General features: G+C 42.5%; 1 protein-coding gene across 1 annotated transcript in view; it reads left to right on the forward strand.

Moving 5' to 3' along the window:
* Window positions 1-5145: 5145 nt before the first annotated feature.
* The window catches only part of asic4a (acid-sensing (proton-gated) ion channel family member 4a), an 89322-nt gene continuing 70998 nt past the window's right edge, over window positions 5146-23469 (forward strand). Inside the window, exon 1 of the mRNA XM_030111126.1 lies at window positions 5146-5893. Within this exon, the coding sequence (XP_029966986.1) occupies window positions 5318-5893 (576 nt within the window). The 5' untranslated portion in view covers window positions 5146-5317. The remainder of the gene's footprint in view (window positions 5894-23469) is intronic.

Below are 23469 nucleotides of genomic sequence, written 5' to 3' on the forward strand. Positions count from 1 at the left end.
CCCAATAGCATGACGTTGAAGTGTAGCATTTTTCAGAAACTTTAACTGTAGCCCCTCCCATCCAAGCTTCCAGCTGACATCAAGACAAGGTGAATATTCTCATTTTCTTTAATGTCTACTTTTGCTGCAAATGCTTTTTGGTAATTTAATCGGGCTACATTACAACATGTAGTATATTTTTCTGCACTGTTTGACCTGAATACCAACCAGCTACAGTTCATCATAGCATACATTAATCTTTCATGTATATTCAGAAATACATCTTACAAAAACTAACTATGAAAGTACAAACAGTTAACTTTGATATGTCAGTCTTATTTTTTTGGATTTGGTTCTTTAAGGTCAGATTCAGTCAAAGAGGAAAATGCAGAAAAACATTTCATCCAGAAGAAACTCATAAGGATGAGAGGCCACAGAAGAAGTTGGCTGAAGAAGTGTTAGTTGTTCACTAAGTGCTGCATGAAAGCAGCTTGATGGAAAACTGAGTGGATGGACAGTTGTTGGTTGCACAATATGAACAAACTACTGGACTGCCAGCTGCTTGCAGAAGACTGCCAAACAAACCCTGTTCAAGAACTGTGAGGAAACTTCACTAGGAGCAGACCGAGGCTCCAGCTAGAGACACACATACATACACGTGCCCAGGAAATGGATTTTAAGTGTTTCATTCACAGTGTAAAACCTCTCAAGTGTGTCTTATTTGACCTCAGAAGGAAAGGAACTGGACCATTGCTGAGTTGTCTGAAGTCCTCCCTTCAGTGGCAAGGCTTCAAATCAGAGCTACTTCAAGACTGGTCAGAAATATCCAAAGTCACTTGGTTTATTCAGGTTTCCATAATTCTGTATTGTTTTATACAGTGAAAAAGTCAGTTCAGCATCCAGCAGCACATTTTGGAGCATTTCCTGCTTCTGTCTTCTGAGAAGCTTTATGGTGATGTCTATTTTCCTGCAGGACTTTCACCTTTCACAGTTCCACAACCTCCTCAGATTTGGCATGTTCACTGATCTGACCTTAGCCCGATCTATAGAAAATCTATAGCCTGCTGTGCAAAGGAAAAGCAAAGGTGCCAGATGGCCGAGACAAATGACCTAAAGTGTGCAGAAACAGCAACCTGGGCTCCATAACAACACCGGGCGATCGTCTCCAAGTTACTCGTGTTATTTTCGCAAGAATAGAATCCAACCAAAGTATTAAGTGCATTACTGTACAGTTTCATTAAAGCCATGAAACATTCATGCTCTCAAGGGGATAAATACATTTGAATTTAAAGACCTCTTTATGGGTTTAATGAACATTGCAAGCTTCAGGGGAGGTTAGTGAGGCGCTGGAGTTTAGGGCCTGAAAAATGAGTTTGTGATGATGAATTAGTGAGATTATTCATGAAGTGAGAAGCTGTATTTACTGGAGTAACAATAATTTCACACTCGTACCTTCCACCTTCACAAACATGCTTCAGAGTTACTCTTCAATAAACCAAATACTGCTTCACTCAGTGTATAGGCACTATGTCTACATCGTCTCCCTCGGAAGATAAAAGAGACGTTTCGAGAAATTATTTTCAGTATGTCAGTATGTTGTCTGAACATTTGGTGTGTGTGTGTGATTTTTATTTCTAGCCACATTTTGGAAAATACAAGTCTATCAGCTCACTGAGGTGCATAGTGCTTGCTAATTTTTCTTCGCTTTGGGAAATTGTAGGTTTGTACAAAGCCGGTAGTTCTGTCAGTTGAGTGCATCTATCAGGTAAAAGTTCACATTTCACCTGCAGTGTGCGTCGATTGGTAGAAATCGAAATGGTGCAACTTTCTGCCATAAAACCACCCTTTCTGCCTCCTTTAGTTTTTTTTTCTTAAATTTCCTCCCGATCAGCATCAAAACACACACTGGATTTAGGAGTGAGGTAGACATTTTTGTGTTATTGTACACTTGAGTTTTGAACAAACTGAGAAAAAAAAAATAGGAAAAAGAAAAAAAGGGGAGACAAATGAAGCAATTAGGCCACAATTACAAGCACAATTCGTTAAAGTTTTGTAGGTGATTAGGAAAATCACACATTTAACAATGTCGTCATTTTTTCAATCCATTTCTGCTTGCAGCAGTCACACATCCCGCTGGACTCTTTTGTTCCTGATTTAGAGCCATTCTTTCCACATGCTTTGGTACCTAAAAATATTGTGGTAAATTTACCAAAAAGGCAGAGAGAAGGTTTTTTTTAACGGCTTTATTAATACCAAATCAATGAAATATTCCCTTCCTAAGTTGTTTTATTTATTCAGTGTTTGGCTTTAAAGTCTGTTATTCTTTTCCACTCCACTCAGTTTCATTTTCAGTTTTTGTTTGCATATTTATACTGGAAAAAAAAACAGGTTTTTTTTTTTTTTTTTTTTTTTTGGTTATGATAGGCGAAGCTGCCTTAAACTATCTGCCTAAAATTTTGATCAGCCAGTTCAACACATTTGAAACTCACTACAGAGACTTTCAATACTTTATGGATGAGATGATAAAACTGTCAGACTTTTTTTCTGATGGAGGGGTCTTCTTTTCATATCTTTCTTCTCTGAAAACTATATATTTTTAAATTTCTCAATAAGCAGAACAAGTAGAGATTCCTGAGAAAGATAAAAACTCACCCTTGTTTGTGTTAGAGATGCCATGAGCTGTTAGGGAAATTCTTCCTTCAAAACAATCAGGAAAAATAATACATTCATGTCTTTTATGCAGCTGAATTATGAATTTTTCAACCACAGTGAAGTTATTGGAAATCATAGCAAATAGAGCTTATCCTACCCACGTTTGTGAGGTAGTGACTAACCTTGAACCTCGTGTTTGGTTTCCAGCAGCAATGAGAACCGGTCCAGAGTGGTGCCAGGACTCGCCTGCTCTGGAACAAGAAGGTACTCAGTGGGCCTGGATTACCAACCAACAAAAAAAAGTAACAGCCACTGCAGTTCTCTGTGGAAATCCAAAGCAAACTCGAGGGATATTCAGGAACAAAAGCTGGCATTCGAATAAACGCAGTGCAACATTGCATTTTTGGAAAGCAAAGGGGGAAACTTGAGGCCAGAACTCGCTTTGTATTAGTGGTAATTGTTACGTCAGACCCTTCTTACCAGACCTGAAATGATCGTGTTACAGTAACATATACACATCCCTGGCTAAGAGGACTCGGCCAAAGCAAGGTCACAGTGAGTCCTTCCCAGTTCTGAAATGTCAAACACTTTAATCTAGAAGTCCCCAATGCAGTTTAGTCAAACACAAAATATAAGGTCCATTGTGAGCTCAGCACTTGGAAGAAACCCCGACTCATAATCGTTATTTTCCTCACATATGCCCTGCAAAAAGCCCCTTCTAATGGTTTAGGCAAAATGAGACATTATTCATAGAGTCAAAAACAACTTGAAGGTCAGCGACATTTAATCCATTGTATCTCATTTTTAGGGCATCAAACACAAAGCAGGCCTGGGCTTTGGAGCATAATTGGCTCTGACAAACAAATATAATGCCGTCGACTCCTTGAATGGTTTTCATGTGCCAGATGTGTCTGCGTGTTTTTTATTCACATTTGGTATTTAGTCATGGCACTGGACTGTGAGCTTTCATTCCCTCCGTGAGACTGTAAATAAGCCCAGCATCCTCTGGGAGTGACTACATAAAACACTCTGTGGTTAGGAGACCTCAGCGCCTGCCAGAGGCATAGCTAAACCACGGACGCTCCGCTTCTATCAAGTAAAAAGCAATATCCTACATATCTGTGTTTATCTAGCCGAAGAACACAGCATCAAAAGACAATCCTTCTTTAAAAAAAAAAATAGAAATAAGTATATAAAATATAGAGCAAATGTTTCAGAGACGGCAGTAAAAAAAAAATAAACAAAGGAGGAAAGGATTTTTTTGTCTTTTGTTTTGTCACTGAATGTATTTCTTTGACCAGTCAAACATATCAGTGAGACAATGATTTTTTTCTTTAGTTTTCTCAGTAAAAGATCTATGTTTACAGCATAAATACGTTTCATTGGTCATCTGTATCAGGAGAAGTGTTTGAAAATAAAAAAAATAGCAGGTTTTCTTCGACTTCTCCCCGTAATTTTGAATTTGTGATCCTCTTGTGGACTTGACTTGGCATGTGTGTTTAAAGCGGTTGAATTCGCTTTTAAATATGCCTTTTTCTCCAGAGGTCCCAGCCTCTTGTGATGTGACCCGCATGACTAATTCCATTTAAAGGGGAATAACATGCATTAGGGCTCTCACTTTTCTGCCTCCCATTTGCATAATTTTGTTTGGCAACTTGGAAAAGGGCCATTAACAGCGCTGAGAGGCGCACTGTAAAGGGTAGGGACAGAGGCAGATCAATACCTGATTTCAACATCTTCACCAGCACTGGGATCCAGATCAGGATGCATTCACTCATTCAAATTCGTGCAGCAGCCCTGTGATGCTCCCATTAGTTCCTGATAAGGAAACATCGTTGTACTGCCCCTCTTAATCTCTGACAGACACATTCATGCGATCGATAGTCTTTTACTTTTTTTGTTGCAGAGACAAGACTGATTGCCAGGAACTGCCTTGCGTTCAATTCCGCTCTCTCTCGCGGTCCTCATTATTGTTTCAATTAGGCGTTCTCCAGGGACTCCTTTTTTTTGGGATGGTTTTAAAATGCGATGACCTCCCGCGATTCACATCAAACAGCAGCTGTTTGGCAGGACAACCTCTGACACCAACTTTATTCAGGTCAAGAAGTGAAAGCTCCGTCCAAACAAGTGGATTAAGCGGGAGGAGGTCTGTCTGCGGGAAGCGCGGGGATGACCGGGGGAAGTTGCGACTCGCGCCAGTGAGGAGGAAATAATCACAATGTTACCTTCTCATGAATTATTAAGTGCCGTGTTGCTATTTTAGCCCCGGCTAAAAATGCTGCATTTCATCTGTGGTTGGTTCTGACGCTGCGCGCTCGGATTTTTTTATTTTTTTTCCCTCCCTTTTTTTTTTTTTTTTTTTTTTTTGACAGCTGTATTACTGCTGATAAGCGAGACTGTGTGAGCTGATCAAGTAGTGAGACAAGCATTCAGAGCAGTAGCAGCACAGCAGCAGCAGCGCTGTAGTCACTAGGAGCCGTGGCGGCAGAAGCAGCAGCAGCACTATCAGTCACAGCACAGGCAGCAGCGAGAGCAGCAGCAGCAACAAACTCTCTCCTGTCTTTTTCTCTTCTTTCCGGAGTTGCTCGCCGCTCAGAGGACGAAAGCCAAGGAAGTAGGAGGGAAGTGATCAGGGGCTGATAGCTGCCATCAAAAACAAAACCTAATCGCAGACCTGGCTGCCCCCATGCCTATCGAATTTGTTTGCAAAATCAAATTTGCAGAGGAGGATGAGAAGCAGAAAAGCAAGCAGGATGGGGACAGGGAGAGCCTGATCGAGGAGAGCTGCACACCTCCGGCCAAGGACTTGGCCGGGTTCGCTAACTCCTGCTCCCTCCATGGGATTAACCACATCTTTGTCTCTGGCCGCCTGGGCATCCGGCAGACTCTTTGGGCTCTTGCCTTTTTGACTTCACTCGCGCTGTTTCTGTACCACGCGGCTAAGTGTGCCATTTCTTACCTGGAGCACCCTCATGTCACAGCGCTCAATGAAGAGGCGACCCCCGAGATGGTTTTCCCCGCTGTGACCATCTGCAACATCAATCGCTTTCGCTTCTCCGCTCTCACCGACGCTGACATCTACCACCTGGCTAACTTGACGGGTCTACCCCCCAAAAACAGGGACGGGCACAAACCCACTGATTTAATGTATCCTGCCCCTGACATGCAGGACATCTTCAACAGGACAGGACATCAGTTAGAAGAGATGCTTATGAGCTGCAATTTCAGCGGGCAGAACTGCTCGGCCGAGGACTTCTCTGTGGTGAGTGTGTGAAAGTTTCCCAAAGTTTCGCTTTGCATGTTACTTTTAATCTCACGCTTCTCAGCTGTGATTCACTGGGTTCATTAAAACTTTTTTTTTTTTTTTTTTTTTTAATTTCATAAAACAAGTTTTGTTGAATTAATATTTTTTTTTTTTAGATTTTACTTTACCAACAATCTGGGGAATCCTAACTTCACAAAGTCCTGCTTGTTCATACAAAACTACTGACAAGTGTGAACCAAAACGAGCACTTAAAGGCAACCGTGAATTGAAATTCTCTTTGTGTTGGCAGTCATCTCCAGGGGCCATGTGGTTCCCACGATGCACTTCTGCATGCAAGATTCATGCCTTTTGCTCAGTCATTGAACTGCATCTCTCCTCACGAAGTTCTAAGCAGCAACAGTGTTTCTCTTCAGCCGTGCCTGTACCAGAATCTATTATGTCAAAGAACAAAGGCTGCTCCCAGAGAAGAAAAACAGAGAGCTGTCGTATGTGGTTGTGTACTTTTCCAAGGCAAACTGTGCTTTAATGCTGCCTCCAGCCTCAGAGGCTGAGAGTGCATGGCAACAAAATTGTCATCGAAAATAGCCCGGTCTCGTCTTCCTCTCTTTTCCATCGCTCCCTGTCGCTCCCACTCTCTTGTACTGACATTGCAGAGCAGCTGCCTCTCTCTCTTTCTCTCTCTCTCTCTCTCTCTCTCTCTCTCTCTCTCTCCCTCCCTCTCGCTCGCTCTCTTCTCTCTCTGAGCTCTTGTACCTTTCAGGAGGGAAGGAGTAATGCTTCTTCAACGTTGTATTTCAATCCTGCCGCTGTTAAGATTAAATATTTAAAGACAGACATACATGATTTTTGCATTAGCCAGATTGACTAAAAGGAATGAAACAATTTCCATGAGAGGGAAAGTGTGTGTGTGTGTGTGTGTGTGTATGTGTGTGTGTGTGTGTGTGTGTGTGTGTGTGTGTGTGTGTGTGTGTGGAAGAGAGAAGGGATCAGGTGAAAGAGGGAGAGTTTGTGCCTGTGTTCTGTGCACTATTTATTAAAGCCACTGTCCTTGCAGGAGATGGATTTCCCCATCTCTCCTGCAGGAATAGGAATATGCAATTGCTTTAGTGATGATAAAGTGCGGGTGTCAAGTCTTAATAGGGCATGTTGAACATTGATACGCTCACCTTCCTGAGACCCAGAGCTTCTGTCTGATCACAGAAGGCACTGTGTTACATTTGATGTGTCAGATTACACTAAAGAAATAATGACTCTTTTTGCACTGCTTCCTGTTTGATTTGCTCTCAACAGCCCGCAGAGGTGTTTGTTTTCCTGTCGGCAGGGCAGGCTTCCACATGTAGACGTAAAATTACCTGTGACATGAAGAGGGATCCCCCTCCAAGAAAATTTTCTCAGTTGTTCAGTCGGGCGAGAGGAGATGTCATGATCCTCGGGGGAGCTGAAAACTTTGACAAAATTCGGTTTGAAGCAGGAACACTATTCTGAAAGTTTAGAACGTGCTTCCAGCGTGTTTGATGGCAACGCCGCCTGACATTTTGACACTCACTCCTCCCTGAGTACATTAATTAGCAGACAATTCTGACATCCAGGAAATGTCTGTCCCATGTCAGTCGTGGCGGCGTCCTGTAGCTCTCTTTGGACGCCGGCTGACTTCATCACAGATTAAGATCCTGTTGAAAGTTCCCTAAGCTGCTGTTTCCTCTCTGTCGGCTATGTGATCTGCGTTTTCGGTTGGGGGGGCGGAGGGGACTCGCTGTCAGTTAGATTTGTTACAGGCTACTTGCTGCCTCCTTGCATGACAAATCACTTACCGAGTCCTGGTGGGGGGGGACACCACTGGGAGTGCACGGCGAGGACCGACTGGGAGTTGTGGGAACAGGCCTGAGAGCACAATGCGAAGAGCAGCAGATGCTCTGTCACACTCGCCTCTCCGCACTCGCGTGTATATTGTGGCAACAAATCGCATGCCGTTTGTTACAGCGGGAAAGCCATCATTAAAGGTGATGTACAATTAATCACATGCAAGCCTGTAAAGACCCATATACGCACACATACAAAGGAGTCCTGCAAGAATTAGTCATTATTCTTCCTCTCGCGGGGCCCTCCTTCAGGATCAGCCTCTCGTAATGTATTTTCTTTCCATTGATCATTCGGCGAGCTGCAGATGTTTTATTTTGGTAATAGCCTCATGGATGCAGGGGCTCCTGAGAAAATTGCATGATGAAATATAATTGCGTTTTTTTTCCTGACATTTTATTTATTTATTTATTTTTTTTTTTTTGCCTTATTCCATTCAGAGTTTTTATTGAGCATTTCAATTAATGGCCTGATTCAATTATTACATTTGAATGGTAAATTTACTAAATTTAGTGTTGCAATTGTATGCTGTAAAATACAAAGACTTCTTTTTTCCTTCCCTTCCTTAGTTATTAGTTCAGTTCTGAAAAGCCTGAATTGGTCTCTGTGTTTACTGTAAAAAAGAGTTAAATAAATATAAGTCTCAAGGCCAGCACAAAATTGTCTGGCTGCTTTAATTTATTGTAGGAAACAAAACACATAATCACATTGAGAAGAAATGTTTTCTCTTCTCTCCAGCACCGTGGACCAGCGTGATTATTTGACGTAGGTAATAAGGAAATTTTTTATAATTAAAGATTACATTATTGACTTGGATTAATCGCAGAAGATGAAGCTGATTCAACAAGCCATGAATAAATAGATTAATATTTTTCTTCCAGTCTAACTCTGAAGAATTGTTCATCTATTGTGCGGTGCTGTCGCAAAGATGAGCAGCGAGCCCTTTGGCTTTTTTTTTTAAACAGAGCTCTGAATTGGTTTGCTCTGACTCTCAGCTGTGTTTGCTGCTGCATTATCAGATTTTGCTCTCAGCAAGGACAGATCCCTTATGCATATATTCATGGAGATAACTAAACAGCTATAGGGTGGCATGCGAGGTGATCTATAAAAACCTGGGTTAACGGGGACAATACTGAAGAGCTCTCCGGCTGCAATTTGTCATTTCACTGACTGAAGCCTCTATTGTGTGTTTTATAGATAATTGAATGTTTAATGGTGTAAGCCACAGATGATGAGCCACGCCGTTCCCTCACCCCCATCCTGTCCTTCAGAGCAGGATGAAATGTTGAACTACATGAACGCAGATCAATAATATTTAGAGGTGGCACAATAGGAGACATTATTGTAAGGCGATATTGGTAAGTGCACGATCTACTTGATGAAGAAAGAGAAAAGCTGTAATTACAGTGTTAATAGGAAAAAGCAAATAGAAAGTCTTGCTGTAATGAGCCAACAGAATCGGCTGGAGCTGGAGTTCGCACCAGTAATGTACAGCTCAAGTCTCAGAGGTGCGATCACACAGAGATGAGTCACCAATCACTGGATATCTGGGATAATTTTCCTGTGTGGTAAAACAGTTTCTGGAGTTGTTGTGTTTTTAATATTTTTTTTTTCCCTTCAAACTTTGGATCACCCTTCAAACTGCTTGCCAGTATCTTTCTCTGCAGTGTGTGAGGTGCATTTTCCGTATCTGCAGAACGATATATGAACGTGACTGTCCGTGCACTGCAAGGAATCCATCCCTACCTTCAACATTGTCTGTGGGGGGAAAAAAAAGACATTGTGAGTTTCAGGGAAATAAAACAGGCGTAGGATTTCATTTTCAGCTCTGTGTGTGTGTGTGTTTATACGTGTGTATGTGTGCAGAAGACTGTGAGAGTGACATTCGCTTCCCTTGTGGGCGCAAAGTCTGTGCGCCCCTTAACAACACACACATACACACGCACACACGGCGACTCCCTCCCCACTTTCCTGCCACCCGCGTTCCCCCTGGTGGAGAGTGAGGAGTGTAGGAGCGTGAAAGTGACCGGCTATCTGGACTGGCTTCATCTCTAACAGCCTGTCAATTAGCCATCTACAGTTCCACTGCTGTGGGAGTCCCTGCAGCTTAACATGCTGTCTGATATCTGATCCACACATCCCACCCTGGAGGCCGGTGCTGAGTGGTATTACACCGCCCCGCAAACACATAAACAAAAACATGCAAGCTTTTCTTGTCTCGAGTCTTTCCTTATTTTACCCCGCTTGCTTCATGCCCCCCCTGCACAAAAAAAGCGAGCGGGAAATAGAACCAATCCCATGTCTTATGAGGCTAAAGGGGAGGACTGCTTCTTTTGCAGCCCACATCAGTGGCACTGCACCGTCCTCCCAGCCTCTGCTCCTCTTTCCCCTCCTCGTCATCCACAGCATCAGAGGAAGATGAATTACACTGCAATTGGTCGACTACTCCCCTTGATATGCATCACCACTGTCTAATCAGATGAAACCCACCTGTGACCAACCACTGGATCACACCAATACGCAAACAGTTTATTTTTGGGAAGATTTACCTCCTCCGTCACTCGCTGAGCCGGTTTTAAAACCTTTCAGCGTGCGCTCGGTTTGATGAGGAGAATCTGCGGCTCGGGGATGGCTTTTAACTCCACGATAAAGGCTTCCGATGTTGTGGTCCCGCGAAGCCCCCCACCCCCCGTCTCTAACCCCTGGGAGTCTTTTACTCACACAGACATTTGTCTCTTTCTGACAAGGCACACACCAAGCTGTTGGTAGTGTTAATGTGGCTGTACAAACACACACGCGCACACACACACGCATGCACGCATATGAGCCAATACACACGTGTAGCGAGACCGCGTGTTGCGCAGATAGAATGCTTCCCCGTACAATCACACACAGGTCTCATCACAGATTGAGAGAGCTGGCTGGTGAGATTGATCATGACTCCTGACTGGGCGCCCCTCCCTTCGCTGAAGGATCAATACGTCCCTCAGTCAGATTGCTTCCCTGCCCTTCCTACTCCAAGCCTGGTGTGACTAATTATCTTGTGCCTGTGTTTTGGGTCTCGGTCTCAGTTGCATTTGTTTAATGCTAGCATAGCTGGTGAAGGATTTGATCTTTAGCTCAAGATATCTGTTTGTTTTAGTGCAGATCTGGCTCCCAGTCAATCAATGTACAGTGTCTACCTTTTCCCTGACGGGTACTGAAATTATCGAGCAGTATGAGATGACTCACTGTCTGTGGCGCGCAGACACGGTTTAGTAACAAAATGTAAAATCAAACACGTTTTGTCTTTGCATGCCCTCTGAAAAAAAGAAAGGTACCACCTAATGAAAAAGGGACTCGGTGAAATTGCATCTTCAGGCTTGATCAAATTAAACACAGATCTTAGGATCTGGTAAAACTTCAATTAGTTCCTGCAAATGAAACCATGTGTGTGACATGTTGGGTGCCTAATGCCACATTTAAGTAGGTCTTTTTTTTTTCTCTTTCTGCTCACAGATGTTCTCCATATTAACCATGCTTTGTATTACCGTCGCAATTTGAAGTGGAGGATTTCCGTATTAGTAGTATGAAAGGCTTCATTTGCAGCTATTCTGCTTCAGTGACCCCATCAAACAAATACTGCTATTATTCCCCTGGATTTTATTAAAAAAGGACTCGTTGCCCAGCGTATTTGGGGGAAGATTTTATTAGTGAACATATGCATTTTCTTTTAAATATATAGTTCACTCAAAGTCAGTTTCAATTTATGAAGTGCTCTTGTCACAGTAAAGCTTTTTCCTTAACACTCCACAGTGATGATGAACAGCACTCACTGTGCAGATAACTATGATTATGAAAGTCTTTGGCCGAGCTCACTTTAAATATACACTTGTCTTCTTAGCTGCCAATGTGAGCTTTTTATTTTGTCATCTTTCCCAGGCTCTGAATACATTAGTGCAAATTCCTCTGAAAAATTAACCAGGCTTGCTTTTAGGCTGCCACATAATGGGTTCGTGCTTCTTCATTCCCCTCACTCGTAAGGTTTAATTACTTTGTGAGAGATAGTACAAGTGGGTGGACAAAAAAATAGAGACACCTTACAAAGTAGTTCAGTTCCATACAACAGTGTTATTTTCACAGGTGAAAACTAAACTACAATGTCAATACCCATTTTTTGTTTTTTTCTGAACTGGACATCCAAGATTTATTTTCTCTGTAGTTGTCTTTCATTTAAGTACCTGGCAAAATGTACAAATCCAGTCACACATGTAAGAGGGTAAAAATCACTCAGAGAAAGAGTTTACGCTCATGATCATGTACTCCTGCAACAACATTAGAGGCTTCAAAAAAGAGAGGGAAGTGTGTGGGATAATTTTGAACTCAGATCAAAAACCATCAAAGTTAAAAGCTTCATTTCTTTTGGAAGCTGTTCGTGGTTTCAAATAGAAAACTATGGAGAGAAAAAAAAAAACACATCACAACCTATGTGGTGTAAGTTAAAAGGTAGCGAGTGGAGAAATGCTGAAGATGCACCAAACAATGTCAGATCTGTAGCGCAGAGGATATAAAGGTGGATCCCTATGCTTCAGTAAAGCTGCTCCGCTCTGTGCAGAGTGCACTATGTATAAGAGAGCATTACCTGTGGTGACTTTATGGTAAATCAAAGCTGTCTGGCAGATTATGTAAAATGCTGGCCTTCAAGAGGATTTCTGAGCAAAAGCTCAACCCAAAATTTACGATGCCCGGTGCTGTGCCGGTACAGTGCTTCCTTCAGTCTGAGGTAAAACTGAGGTCAAACACATTTCTACATAAAAGAGGAAAACAAAGATGCAAGATAGATGTGGTGTAAACTGCAAAAAGCACAAACAGCTCGGGTGAGACTGTCGGTTAGATTACCTCTGTGGGGGCATTTCTGAGGTTGTGTTTGCAGTGCGGAGGACATGACAAACATGGACCGATGCACTGTTCTGTTGTTTGCAAATCCTGCGTTTCTGATACCCCAAATAGATTTGAAAAGTCAAAATTAAAACCATTGTGACTTGAATGAAAATGTCAGTCAGCTACAATTCAGCCGACGGAAATCGCATACAGCACAAATGTCATGGTGAATATTTACCCCTGGCACAGTCTGAGCATGAGGGGCTCGTCTGTCCGCTTGGCTGGACACTTGGCCCTTATTCTGAATTATGTCTAATGTCACACACTTGGCTGTGCTGGGCGCTGCTGTTTGGTAGTTTATTATCACATACACAACATTGTCGGAGCGAACATGCTTTTTAACGTCCTCTCCCTGTATGTTTTGTTGTGTCCTCTCTCGCACTCTGGGCTACAGTTAATGCAAACCAGGTTGGAAGTCTTGAACACAAACACTGAGTCGTCATGACAGGTGTGATATTTTGTCTGAATCTACACGACTTTGTGGTGTAAAACACCTGAGCAGGCCTTCATCTATGATGATGTTTGGCGTACCTCGTAGCTCTCTCTTGGGAGATACATGCAATGATTTGTCATATAGCTTCAGGGCTGGCTCACCAGCAAACGTACTAAATGTTTTTTTTTTTTCTCCCCCCGTTCCTTTTTTTTTCCCGCTGCTGTGTAGTGTTCAAACCTTATATTGTGTTACTTAATATTGTACACCATGCTTATGGAACTACGTACATGCTGTGATGGGGAATGTTAAATAATTCAAGCTAATGCTTTCATGGTGTCGGTGGTTCCTACAGGAGCTACTGTGACCACCGTGTGACCCCTCTGTGATTTAAAAGATTCGGCTCCGTTAGCTACTTTCTTCATAAGAGAAAAAAATTAAAAATGTATCCTCCTAATCAATGCACGTTGGTTGTTCAGGTAGCTTCAGTCTTCACAGGATGAAAAGTATATAAATATTTCAACCAGAAATGTATTCACCAATAAAGTGTTGAGACAATCTATCTGCAGTATACGTTTGATTTAAATGCGTTTTTTGCATGAATAGAATTTTATCAAACGAACTAGATGTAATTGTAGGATTCTCACAAGCTTCTCTTAAGTCTCTCAGAAACTTTTTAGACTGGAGATCGTATGACAAACTGCTGGGAAGTCAGATCTGACAGTGTTTTGATTCTGGGCTGACAACACATTGTTGACAGCTCTTCACTGTAGCTGCCTGAGCTAACGTTAGCGTCGCGTTGACAGGAGACGCTATTTCACAGCTCCTGGAAGTCCCGATTGAAAACTTCTGTTGTGATGAAACAGCAGTGTGATGTTCTTAAAAGTAGAAGCGGGAGATTCCAACAACTCTCTGCTGTCACTTACACTTGACAGCTGGAAGTAGTGGATCTTCACTCAAATCAATGAGAGGCTGTCGCCGTCCTCACTGCTGTATGGAAGGAGTCTGCAGAGCAGCCAAAAGATGCAACCCAGGATTTATTAAAATTAGGATCATTTATCTTCAGCAAAATGTGAAGATTATTATACTCAACTCTGATCGAAACAGCTGGGATTTTTCTGTGGTGATTGGATTTTTTAAAGCAGACTGAGGATGAAATTCACAAAACTTAGGTACTGTTGATGGTATAATTAACATGTTAAATCGAAGGAGGCATATTAAGGTAAATTTGATCATCCGTTTCAAAGTGCAAATCAGTAAAATCAGAATAAGATCTATTTCATACTACGTATTATCTTCTGTCATCCATCATCTGTCCTTCCACACCACTTCATCCAATTCAGCTGCAGCCGATCCGGGCTAACGACTGAGGAAGGCTGGATACAGCCTGGACAGGTCACCAGTTCGTTGTGAGGCGAATAGAGAGACAGACATCCACAAACATTCACATTCACGTCATCGTCACCACTTTATCTCAAACTGTGGAGCACCCAGAGAACTGCACAGCAAGTACAGAGAAAACATGCGTAGAAAGGTCCACAAGCCTTTCTTCAAATGACAAATTACCGTGTGTGTCTATTAGCATGTGTGTTTTGCGTGTGTGTGTTGTGAACTGGCGACCTGTCCGTGGTGTAACCTGCCCTCCTCCATTAGTTAGCTGGGATCAGCTGCAGTGCCCTCCGACACTAAACTGAATAAAGCGGCATGGAAGGCGCTGGACTAGACATGACAAAAATGATCCTGCTGCTGTTGTGAGCCATCAAAGCATCCGGCGTATGCAGTTTGACAACAACCTTTTATCTGTTTTATTTTTTTATGTTTTCTGGAACTCATGTTTAAAGAATGAAAGCCATGACATTAACAAAAACTTTGCGTCCTTGTCACTGAAACGTAAACATACATTTAGCTTGTCTTTTGTCTTAAAAATATGAGCATTTTCTTTCTGAACATTATATTTGAAACAGCCTATAAGGAAAACATTTTCTTCCTGTAATAAAAACATGTATTACACTGTGACCGGCTTTCTCACAGGACTCCTCTTGCTCTTGGACGCTAAATGTTCATGTCTTGTTTGGGTAATGCATGGCCATTAAACTGTTCACCTGTTGTTGGCAGCGTCGGTGTCTGGCTCCGTCCTTGTTGACAAAAACACTTGACCTTCAGGTGGAGCGAAATGTCATCTGATTCAGCACGCCCAGTTTGAATTGCCACCCCTCATTTTGTCACCCATGCATCGCATTTTGGTTTACAGGAGTCAAAGCAAATGCATTACAGTGACAGTAAAATGACAGTAGAGCGCTTGTTTTGAAAGAGGACAATCACACGCAATGTAATTTCGATCCGCTGTTTGCATAGCTGTATATTTATGTGTCTCCGCTCCAGTGTAATTATAAAGAAGATGAGAAGTGATGGATGTTTATTACATGGCTTTTCAGGGCTCGGATCATTTGGAAGTCAAATAGATGTGAAACATCATGACCTTCTTTGCCCTGCATGACAGAGACACCAGATTTATGCACTACAAATCTTTCAAGTGGCATTCATGCTGAAAACTGTGACTTTATCCAGAATGACAGAAAGTGAAGCCGTGATGCACGGAGGTCCTGAAACATTAACGACAGTATCGTGGATTACTTTATCGTCATACAAGAATAATGAAATGTTTCCTTCACTTTTAAACACACAATTGTCTGTGCTCCTTCCTCATCGGCTTCGCCACCAGTCTTTGGAACACAAATGAAGTTGCACCATTGGCTGACCATATGGCATGCTTTCCTGCAATCATTTGAAAAATTAAAGCCCTCATTTCACTTTAAAAGCCCTTTAGGACGTCATGCATGTTACAGCCATAGATTTGAGTTTACAGCTTGGCCGTGTGCTTCTCCACAGGAAGGTTTTGTGTGGGGAAATATGCGTGCAACTATATTTACATCTGGTTCCCATGACTCCTCCTAACGTGATTGCCAAGTCACGGTCAGGCATGTTTGCTTGAACAAGCATGTAACTGTACTCATGTTCTCCGACGTTGTTGTCAGGATTAATTCTGTGTTTTCCTAATGCATGCTAATGAGAAAGTTGTGTGCATTTGATTGTCAATAACGTGAAATACGGCTCTGCTCCCTAAATGCTGGCTCCGTTCAATATCCTATTAAAGCTGAATCACAGATAACTTGGCGCGCATCAGGAAAGCAATCTGAAATTTGTGCTGACATTGATCCAGCAGGAAGGAGACCTATTGCTCCGATTAACACTGTTGCCCCAGGAGAGGAGTCCCTTGGCCATTAATAGCCCACTGTCCTAGATTTTACTTAGACCATATAAAACGCTCTTATTTATGAGACACATGCTGGCAAAGCATCGTGGACATGGAGCTCCCATCCCTGGGAGCTGTGTTGTTGATCACAGTCTGTTTCATTTTCAGGTAATACCCCGACTATTTTTCTTATCTGTTAGCATAACTTATTTGCTGTTTGTGCATTATTTTAAAGACTTCTCTGCTGTACATATATAAATCTTAACCTTGCCGTTATTAAAGCAGTCACTGTTGCACTGGGAGACATTTGAAGATGCTGAGAAGCCTGTTCTCAGAGTTGGATTGCCTCAATGTGATGCTAATGGCTTTATCTGTACATATGCAAAAATAAATGCAATCACAGTGAAGGAAAGTGATGTTTGGATTGATGTTGTGTATTCTTCCATGTTTTCATGCCATCGTGGGATGATATGAATGTACAGAATTTCATGCCAAGAGATGTTCTCGGTGTTTTCATTGTTTATTAAGTTGATGTGTGAAGCCCATGCGGTGCATCAGGTCATTTTACAGTCCCAAGGTCAGAGGAACAGCCCCTGCCTGTGCTTATCCATGTGCCAAAGGGTCTGTGAGCATGACACTGAACCTCCAGTCGCTCCCAGCGGTGGGAGAGTATCTTGCCCTGGAGCTGCGTTGCCTTTGGTGTATTAGTGTGTGCTTGCATGTGACTGAGCATGTGAAGAGCTTCAGAATAAGTGAAGCAGCAAAAACTGCACTATATGGGTGTATTAATATTACATTCTTATTTTAACGCAAACCACGATCTGGTGCCTGTACGGAAATCCCATGGCGTGTTAGCTTTAGCAGTCAGAACCTGTTCTTAAGCCTTCATAGATGTTTCACAGTGGATTTCCTGCTCATTTCATGCACGGTGTGAACTGCTGCAATTCACTATTTACATGTATGAATCACTAAAGTATACATAAATTACAGAGTCTTCACCAGGAAGCAAGAACTCCACTACTCGTGTTTAAGCAGTTTTCCCTGGGCTTCCGCTTGATTTTAAAATTCATTTTGAGATCACCGTATCGATCTGAATACAGAAAGACCCTGATTATAAGACTACCTCCACATTTTACAAGGGTCATGGTTTCAAAAAAGATTTAACAGACCAGATCTTGTTTGTTTTATTTTTTGAATAAATATGATAATGCATGGATTTAAACGGCTGTTAAACTTTTACAAACCGGTAAGAGCACATGAATGCTGAGGTGTATGCATCCATTCTAAAATGCAATGTTTTCATATAATAAGCATCTGTGGCTGGTTTATTTCCTCCCGGTTTTGATAGAAAAAGTCACCTTTCATTGTGCACATCTGAGCAGCTGACTCAGGTGTCCACAGACCACATCCAATATATACATGCTCCTCTTGTTTTTCCAGTTCTCCCAACTCAGCATAACACTGGGAACTGACTGCAAGCGTGCTTTCATATAGCGCTCCAGTTTAAGTCGACCTAGTTGACTTTTTGATCCCAGTGCGGTGTGGCCGTGCCGGTACGAAAAGCAAAAACTAAAAGAGGTGGCCTCAAAGCGGCGGCAGTCGAACTCTGCCGCCTGAATGCTGTGTCAACGCAATCACAGTCAACTGCGGACCAAATGCCCGTGATGACACCAGTTTGAACTTAGTGAGTTCTTGCGGTCTGATTAGAAAAGCAGACCACTTTATAAATGCCCGGTTGTCCACAGCAGAAAGGAACAGGTCTCCTGGAGAGGGGCATTAATTGCCCTGTATAACAGTGCTGCATGAAGGAAATATGCTTTTTTTCTTTAGGTGTTTTTCAAAACAAATCTGTAGAAAATGAATCTATATGCAGAGGAATTTTTATATTTCATTGCTCTAAAAACCATGTTCAAGCACAACCCGTTCTTGTTTCCTACCATATTTGGTCAGATACTGCAGATGAAATGCTCGGCTCATTAGCGCCACTGACGGTGATTGTTTAGGTGCGTTGCCGCGGAAACCTGAGCGCGTGAGCTGAAAGGAGATGTGTTCACACAGGCGAGAACAAAGTGTGGATGTCTGCCGTTGATGGGTCAGTGTCAGGTGGCCTGGGTGTCCAGCTGAGCCCTGGGAGCAGTGTAGTGCGGTTACAGCAGGTGTTTGCTAATTCGCTGTTTTATCACCAGCACGCTTCCTGTTCAGTAAAGGATTTGGGCTAAAAAGGCTCAGGTGGTGAAGTGAGGGACTCGTCCAAACCCAAGGTTGGCGGTACAATCCCCACCTCCGCCTGTCCGCGTGCCAAAAGTGCTTGGGCAAGACATCGAACCCCAAATTGCTCCCAGCGGTTCCCGAACAGCTCTGTTACTCCTGGACTGTGAAAGAATGAACAATTGTTGAAACGTTTACTGATTGTGTGAAGCGCTCTGGTAATGCTGAAGTAATCAAACAATACACTTCATGATTGAAGTCCACTTATCCTTTTACTGAAAAGGATGCAATGGCCAAGGTGGCACAAATTATAAATACACTCACAGGGTTCGGAGATGAGAAACTGAGTGTGAAATCTGTTCACGCCATCTGTAAGTCCGCAAAATGCCAGGGGATAAAGTAGAAGACCCCCTACTCCCATGCGGAGAAACAGCTTATACTTTCATTTCAAGATTGAAAATTATGTTGCATTCTTTCTTAAGAACATTTAAATATATACAGTAAATATTTTTATTTGTATAAATATTAATAACTTAATTTTTAGGTTCTCTTTTGCTTTCTCTTTTTAAAAATCTTTGTCATTCAGGAGCTTAATAATTACTATTTTCAAACACTGCTGTTGAAAGTCGACTCCCTTTGGACTCCAGTCCCCTCCTTTCTAAGCTGCATGCGTTTCAAGATATTTGAAGATGTGGCATTTAAGGTGCCTTTAACACCAGACTGAGCATTTGAACATGGGAGGGTTTGAATTTCTGCTCACAGTTTCTCCCTCTTTGAGAATGATCTCAGATGCAGCTAATGGGTGTCTCGACACATTTTAAACAGTGCGCGCGAACATCTGTAAAATGCCAGGGACCCTTTCTAAGTGTGCCAATTATTTGAATACCAGATGTCTGGGTGCTGCTGCAGCTTAATGCCAACTCGAGGGAGGCCGCTGTAATTACACCCACTCGAAATGTGATTGTCTGATCTTACGACGCGATGAAACGTATGTAACATGCATTCTGGCTGAAAGTGACTAATAGCTCATCCATTAGCCAACCTCCAGCAACTGGAAGAAAGAAAATGACAGATCTTTGTTTTCTTTCTTCTTTTTCTCTTTTTTTCGCCTTAAACTGTGGTCTCATCCGTTTAATTATAAACACTGTGATAAGGGCATCTCCTAAGAATGAATATGACCGGTAATGAGCTATGGCAACTCTGTTTATGCATGCCCTTGACATTCTCTTTGAGCAGAGGGAGGGAAAGGGGGCAGCGGCATCCTTCTAAACACATCTTAAAAGTCCACTGGAAGGGAAAAATGTCAGTGGGCCTCACAGAGTAATCACGATGCTTTCTCCCTTCCTCCCTGACCTTCACCATGTATACTCTAAAGAGAATTAGCAGGATATTAATAAGTAATCGGTATGTATACGATGATGAAAGTGATCCCCAGAGACAGACTGAATATGTCTTCCATAATAGCATGCCCTTAAACTGACAATTAATTAGTGCATTTAGGTAATGATAAATAATTAATTAGCATGACATTGAGGGACTTCTGGGACAGTGTGACAACTGGATAAATTACCAAGTTGTAACCCAGGCTAAACACGCCTGGCAACTGAACCCACGCCACATAAATCTATTGTGCATTTGAATATCAGTGTAATCTAATTGGTGTCATCATATCTCTCCTGGCAAGAGCTTTGCCTAAGGATACTATTTGGCTGCTCCAGTGGAAGTGTGCTGTGAGCAGATCAATAGATGTAGTGGGCATGATTATGTTACGATTATACACTGGAGAGCAGGAGGGAGAGAGAGGAAGGTGATTTGAAGAGAGGTACCACACCTCTTGGCACAGCTCCTCCGGGTGAAAAAAGCTCCTCTGTGGGAAACGGAGCGGTCAGCGAGCTTGGCTGCACCCCGGCTTCGGGACCAGCTGGCCTGAGAGCAGAATTAGAGCCTCCCCCCTTGTTTCCACCTGCCGTACGCCGCTCAAGTGTTCCAAATCAAGCCATTATTTGCTTCGTTCCCTTGCCGTCTGACTCAGCTTACAAATAAGTCAGCTGCCCGCCCCTTTAGCATGGCATCTTACTGGTTAGATCAATATGTACCCAGGGAGTCTAATGGTGACTGGGAGGAAGGATTTATTGGACCAGTTTGTCTCAACTGATTCAGATTTTTAACAACACAGCAGTACAAGCAAAAAGTTATGAACTTTAAATGTATTTTTCTATAACACCACAACAGAGCCTTTTTTTTTTTTTATCCATGTGCAACTCAATAATTGAACTTACTTCTCTTCGATATCAGCGCCGGTGTTAAAAATGAATCGGAGCGGCGCTTTCCTGAGCTTGTGATGATACTCTGAAGAGGTCACCTTTAACCGTGCCTCTTTCTCATGCAGTTTCTGCAGGACTACGGTCTGATCTTACCAGACATCGCCTGTGTACCGAGTAGATGGCACTGAATAAATAAAACCCTCACCCCTCCAAACACCAGTGTAAGATGTCAGGATTAGCATCTCATTAGGAAGTACTTGCACTTGCGGTGTGTGTGGACAAAGAAGTGAGAAAGAGAAGCTGTTTGAGGTTCCGTGTCTGTATGTTTAAAAAGGGGGAAAAACTTTGCTTGTTAGGCGCCTGATCACCTGTTTCAATACACAGGCTGTATTACTACCAAATACTGCCACAGAGATGTTGTTTCGAGCACAAACAGTTTCAAACAGAAGCAAAATTCCCTTTTGTCATTGTTGAAAACTGCAAGATTGCCCGTGAAATCCGTGCGGCCGGGGAGACTCGCACTGAAAAACTTGGTGACAGTTTGCTCAGGAAATAAATTGGGCTCGCTGAAAGTGTCTCCTGCTGGTGTCCGGTCTGTGTTATCTGTGCCATGAACATGCAATTTCCCCTTGATTTTGCTCCCCGCGGATACGTAAACACATTCGACTGAGCAGTAAACCACAAAAGACATACACCCAAAAGACAGTTGTAATAATCTGCCCAGAGAGTCAAACTCTCATTCGGAGCTTTTAGATACTCGTATAATCAACCTGCTATAAACTCTGTCCTTTTTTTGTTGTTGTTGACGGCGGTGGATTCATTTATCCAGATAAAACCTGTCTGTTTGTTGTTTTTTCTCTCACGTAGAACGACGAAGGTGAAGCAGCTTTTTCTCACAGTGGATTTTTTTTTAGATTTTTTGGGGAGATGTGATCCACCTGACTGATATCGGTGAAATTCCCTGGAAGCTCGGACCAGCCTCGGCACCGCCCTCAATTTAGCCGTGCAAACATCGCTTAGCAGCATCCGATGGCCGGGGTTAATGTTGCAGACTCTCTGGCAAAGTTTAAGAAGAAGGTTAATGTGAGTATGGTAATGTGACTCCCAGGTGTGCTGTGTTGCGGCTTTAACCGGAGAGTTTTTTATTCCCCTTTGGATTGTGAAACATATATTTCCATACCTGAGGTGATATCCTATCCCCAGAGCTCAGCTGTGTCTGCCGTCAATGGGAGTTGCTGTATTTCTTCAGATTGAAATGGCAGACATGTGTGGCACCTTTGGCTGTTGATAGGGACCGTAATCTCCTTCCAACTCTGTTCCTCGTTAGTGCGTGCCACTATCATAAAAATCTCCATGTCACTGTGAGAAGTGCGAGAAATGGCACTGTGAATTTTACTGAACTTAAACTGCCTTCCCTTGTCATCATGTAGGCAGTCTGAAATTAACTTTTTAGCTCGCTGCCAAAGGCTGTAAACTAAAAAATTACCTGCCAAGAATACCACCTCTTATCAGCCAAATATTTTTTTTTTTTCATTCAAGCATGCCACCCGGCAAGTTCTTAGCATTTTTCCTTCCAACAGTTTTTACACACACTTGGATAACCATTTGTTTTTCATACTTATTTTAAGATAAACATTCAGTGTGTCAGATCCAGTATAGTAATCACAACTGTGTTAAGTTAGACATTCATTTAATCAGGTGACGTGTGTGCGCTTGACGGTTCCCCGAACAGTCGGCTTTCAGTTGTTTTGCTTCACGAAGAGTGTTTCACACGTTGATTTCACTGTAAGTAGTGTCAAAGCCTCTTTGCTTGCTGACAGGTTGGTGAGGGGTTTTGTTCAGCCACATAAAGAACAGTCCATTAAAGATTTTTGAAGCTGATAGAGAAGGGCAAACGGAGCACAGTAACAAGCAAGAACACACACAAAAAAAAGCTGCAAAAGCGACGTGTGGATGGCTGACTGAGTGATTTTATGAAACCAGTGTTTGTTGTTGTATTATTTAGAAACCCAGCTATTCAAGCAGAAAAACAGAGAGCAAATGACCATCCTTTTGCAAAAGAAAAAAAAAACTAAAAAAACACTGATTATAATCCATTATTCAAGCTGAAAAATGACCTAAATATAAAGAGGAGAATGAGTTCGATGGCTGGAATATATACTGAACCGTCATTCATTATAGAGGTTTTCACAAAATCTTCATTTGGTTTGTTTTGCCTCCACACTACACCTTTGAAGGTGGACCAAACCGCCCAGACAACATCATGCAATTACAGGAGCTGGTCGTGTCGAGCACTATTGCCCGAAACAAAACCTGATGCGAGAGGGAAGAAAAAAGCATGACGAAGTAGAAATCCAGCCTGTTTGATTGGTCCAGACCAAAAGTGAAAATCTCTCCAGTTCACCTGGCTAGCGGCTCATGGGTAGCCATAAGCAATCACGATAAATAGTCTTCTGACCATTTATCAATGACTACCTGTACTTCTCTCTTTCTTTCTGCTTAGTGTCGGCTTCTTTGGATTCAGGCTGTTGGTTTTGTTCAATACCCAAAATGCACTGCGCTCTATCTATTTCATATCCGCTCTCTGTCTGCTGGAAGGTCCAGACCACAGTTCGCCTGCACATGAACTGAGACCTACATC

Source organism: Salarias fasciatus, chromosome 16 (genome assembly GCF_902148845.1).
Source record: "Salarias fasciatus chromosome 16, fSalaFa1.1, whole genome shotgun sequence".
In the NCBI taxonomy this organism is placed as follows: Eukaryota; Metazoa; Chordata; class Actinopteri; order Blenniiformes; family Blenniidae; genus Salarias; species Salarias fasciatus.